The sequence below is a fragment of the Pygoscelis adeliae genome, unplaced genomic scaffold (assembly GCF_000699105.1).
Source record: "Pygoscelis adeliae isolate BGI_AS28 unplaced genomic scaffold, ASM69910v1 Scaffold532, whole genome shotgun sequence".
Classification (NCBI taxonomy): domain Eukaryota; kingdom Metazoa; phylum Chordata; class Aves; order Sphenisciformes; family Spheniscidae; genus Pygoscelis; species Pygoscelis adeliae.
The window spans coordinates 110,563-113,821 of record NW_008824245.1 but is presented as its reverse complement, the minus strand read 5'-3'; the positions used below and the strand labels follow the sequence as shown (position 1 = coordinate 113,821).

The following is a 3,259-nucleotide window of genomic DNA, read 5'->3' as shown; positions in this document are numbered from 1 at the left end:
TCCCCACCAGCACAGCCCCAGCTTCACCCCTCACTGACCCTTCTCAGGGGCTAGGACCAGGACCTCAGCTCAGTCCCAGCCTGCCCAGCACTGGAAGTGTCAGACCTGTCCCTGCTTGCCCACGGCTCATCCCGGCTAGGCCTTGGTTCTGCAGCGTGTCAGCACTGGTGATCTGCTCCAACTGCCTCCATGACGTTCTTGAACCCCTGCTCCCTAACCAGGGAGTGTGTGTGACAGCTAGGCCGGCGTGGCACTGAGGCTCAGCCCCACGGTACCACTGCTCATGCATCAGCAGGCGGCTGCCCAGAGCCACCCTGGGCGCAGGGGCTCCCTGGGGAGGTGCCTGGCCCCTCACTCACCTCAGCAGCTCCTCCAGTTCCCGCTTCACTGCCCCCACCACTGGCGGCCCGTGGTACACGAGCGCTGTGTACATCTGCACAAGCGAGGCTCCAGCACGGATCTTCTCCAGGGCATCGCGCCCGCTGCTCACCCCACCCACCCCGATGATGGGCACCTGGCCTGTGGGCAGGTGCAGGGTGAGGACAGCACGGGCGACACCAGCATGCACCCCAAGGTCTGCTCTGTCCCTACCTCGGGTGAGGGAGTACATCTCCCTGATGGTCTGCGTGGAGAGCTCCCGCAGGGGCTTCCCACTGAGGCCCCCAGGCTCTGTGTGCTGCCTGCTCCGGAGGCTGCTGGGGCGGCTCACGGTGGTGTTGCTGACAATCAGCCCATCCACACCTAGCTGAGGTGGGGCAGCAGCATGAGGACACAGCTGCCATGAGCAGCCCCCCACTCTCATCCCCAGACTGCCAGGCCAGGACTCCCCCCGACAAGTGCCCCAGCAACGTGCCTGGGGACAAAGCAGCTGCCCCTCACTGCCTGGACTGTCCCCACGGTCTGGGTGACACACACAGGCCCTTGCAGACTCAGAGCTACGGAGGACACTGTCCCTATGGCAGCAAGAGAGCTGCAGGTCCGCCCGTCCCTTCAGAGAGGTGACTTGCCAGGAGCACCACAGCCCTGTCCCCATGCTGTGCGAGGTGAGGCAGGAGGCATACCAGCCCAGCTCCTTGCCAGCCTCCTCTTCCCGCCTCCTCACCTCGCAGATGACGCTAGCGATGTCCTGCTTGTCCTGCACAGTGAGGTCAGGGGCAATCTTCACCAGCACAGCAGGCTTGCGCTCGCAGGGCAGCAAGTCCCTCTCCGCCAGCACCTGCAGGGGGACACGTGGGGGCACAGAGCAGTGTGTGGCGGGGGAACACTTCCTGCCCTAGACCAGGGAGACGCGTGCACCCACCGCCCCAGGCAGCACCGGGACAGGCCCTGCTCTCCCTACATGGTGCTGCCAATGGGACGGGCACCCAATGGCACAGGGCCTAGGGCACACAACCCGCACAGGACCACAGCGACTCCCGATGCTGTGGCATGGGTGGCTCACTGCCCCCTTGCAGGAGCAAAGCGGAGGGAAATGCCTTACTGCTCACATGCCCTTTGCTGGAGTACAACACCCCGGGAACCCTGTGCCAGCAGCTGATCAGGGGACATCTCGGTGGCTCTGCACACCGCTCTGGGGAGCCACCATGCTCCTCCCTGCACTGGGGCAAACCCACTGGCTGGAGCAGAGCAGGCACTGCCAGGGGACGGGATGCATCCAGTGCTGCAGCTGTGGTCTGGGCTGGCTGTGAGGGTCACCCACCTTGGTCAGCAGGTCCCGCAGCTCAGCCTTGCCCTGCAGGTCCCTCAGCCCTGGGGTGTTCGGGCTCGACACATTCACAACCAGGTAGTCAGCCAAAGGGCCCAGCGTCCGCACTCCAGCCACGTAGTCAGCTGCTGCATCAGTAGAGCTCTTGTTCTTGCCCAGGTTGATTCCAAGGGGCATCCCCGCTGGAACACATACACGGCTGAACCAGGGCAGCGGGACCAACCACCACCCAAGGGGCCAGAGTGCCCAACAAGGGAGGCCCCAGGACCAGCTAAAATCAAGACGGCGATATGCAGCCCACGTGTTTCACTGGGATGGGCCTGGGATTGTCCTGCAGCCACAGCAGCATCACCACAGCTGCCCCGGTCAGCACCTCCCAGCACTGCAGCCTCCAGCCTGGCCACCCAGTGGAGGCTGCCCTCGGAAAATGCCCAGCTCGGGCCCTATCAGCTTTGGCTAGTCTCAGCAGACACATCCTGCCCAAAGTAGCAAGCAGAGCCTCTATCGCAGGGAAAATGATGGGAAAAAGGCACCTGGTCACAGTCCCAAGGGGGAAGAGGCTACAGCCCCAAGTGGGTTCCTGCTGTCTGAATGCACCTCGCTCTGGCCAGGGCCCTCCTGTGCCTGGACACTGGCATTACACACCTTTCCTGGTCTACAGCTTCCTGGAAGACCCCCAAACCCACCCTGCAGACCCCAAGAGCAAAGACTTATAAGCTTGTCTCACCACCAGTGAGCCTAAGCTGCGCCTCCTGGCGGGCCCGCAGCCTGCGTTCCACTGCAGCATGGCCGTGGCTGTTGAATCCATACCTGCACCAGAACAGATAAGGTTCAGGGCTGGGCTGGTGTCCACAAGCCCTGAGCAGGACACAGGAGAAACACGAGGGAGACATACGGTCTCTGCAGCTCTGCTCAGCACATCCAACTGGAGAGCCACCAGAGCACAGACTGCAGAAGCGGGACCACCCAAATAAATGCCCTCCCTCTGGGCGGGCAGTCTGTGGGATACCGCAGAGCAGCCACCCTCAGATCCCACCTGTTAATGACCGCCTCGTCCTCCGCCAGCCGGAAGACCCTGGGTCTGGGGTTCCCCTCCTGGGGCTTAGGCGTTACAGTCCCTACTTCCACGAAGCCAAAACCCATCTTGTACAGCCCGTCCACAGCCTCGCCCTGCTTGTCGAAGCCAGCCGCCAGGCCCACCGGGTTGCGGAACCGCTGCCTGAGGACTCGCACCTCCTGTGGGGCAAGGGCTGGGTCACACACTGGCAGAGAGGAGCCAGGAAGGCCAGAGCCCACCAACACCAGAAGCCACAGCCAGGGCCTCACTCCAGCCCCTGCAGTAGCAGCCCCAGCCCCCTCCCTTCCTCTCCCTCTGCCCCGTAGGGTGTCCTCATCAGGTGCCTGTCCTGGAGGACTCACGGCTCCTGCCGGGGCCATCTCCTGGATCCCGAGCCGCCCCAGGAGCCCTGCTGGGCACCTCTGCTGGCTGGCAGAGCTCATCACCCCCCACGGACGGCGACAGGTCCGGGGTCACCCTGGGACCCGGCCGCCTGC

The 3,259-nt window shown here is 64.0% G+C and overlaps 1 protein-coding gene across 1 annotated transcript in view; it reads right to left on the bottom strand.

Annotated features, from left to right (window-relative positions):
• DHODH (dihydroorotate dehydrogenase (quinone)) overlaps positions 1-3,259 on the bottom strand; it is a 5,243-nt gene continuing 1,984 nt past the window's right edge. The window contains exons 2-8 of the mRNA XM_009335256.1: positions 2,742-2,967; positions 2,433-2,515; positions 1,700-1,887; positions 1,103-1,216; positions 592-745; positions 360-519; positions 1-213 (exon numbers count right to left, since the gene is read on the bottom strand). Of these exons, the coding sequence (XP_009333531.1) occupies positions 159-213; positions 360-519; positions 592-745; positions 1,103-1,216; positions 1,700-1,887; positions 2,433-2,515; positions 2,742-2,967 (980 nt within the window). The 3' untranslated portion in view covers positions 1-158. The remainder of the gene's footprint in view (positions 214-359; positions 520-591; positions 746-1,102; positions 1,217-1,699; positions 1,888-2,432; positions 2,516-2,741; positions 2,968-3,259) is intronic.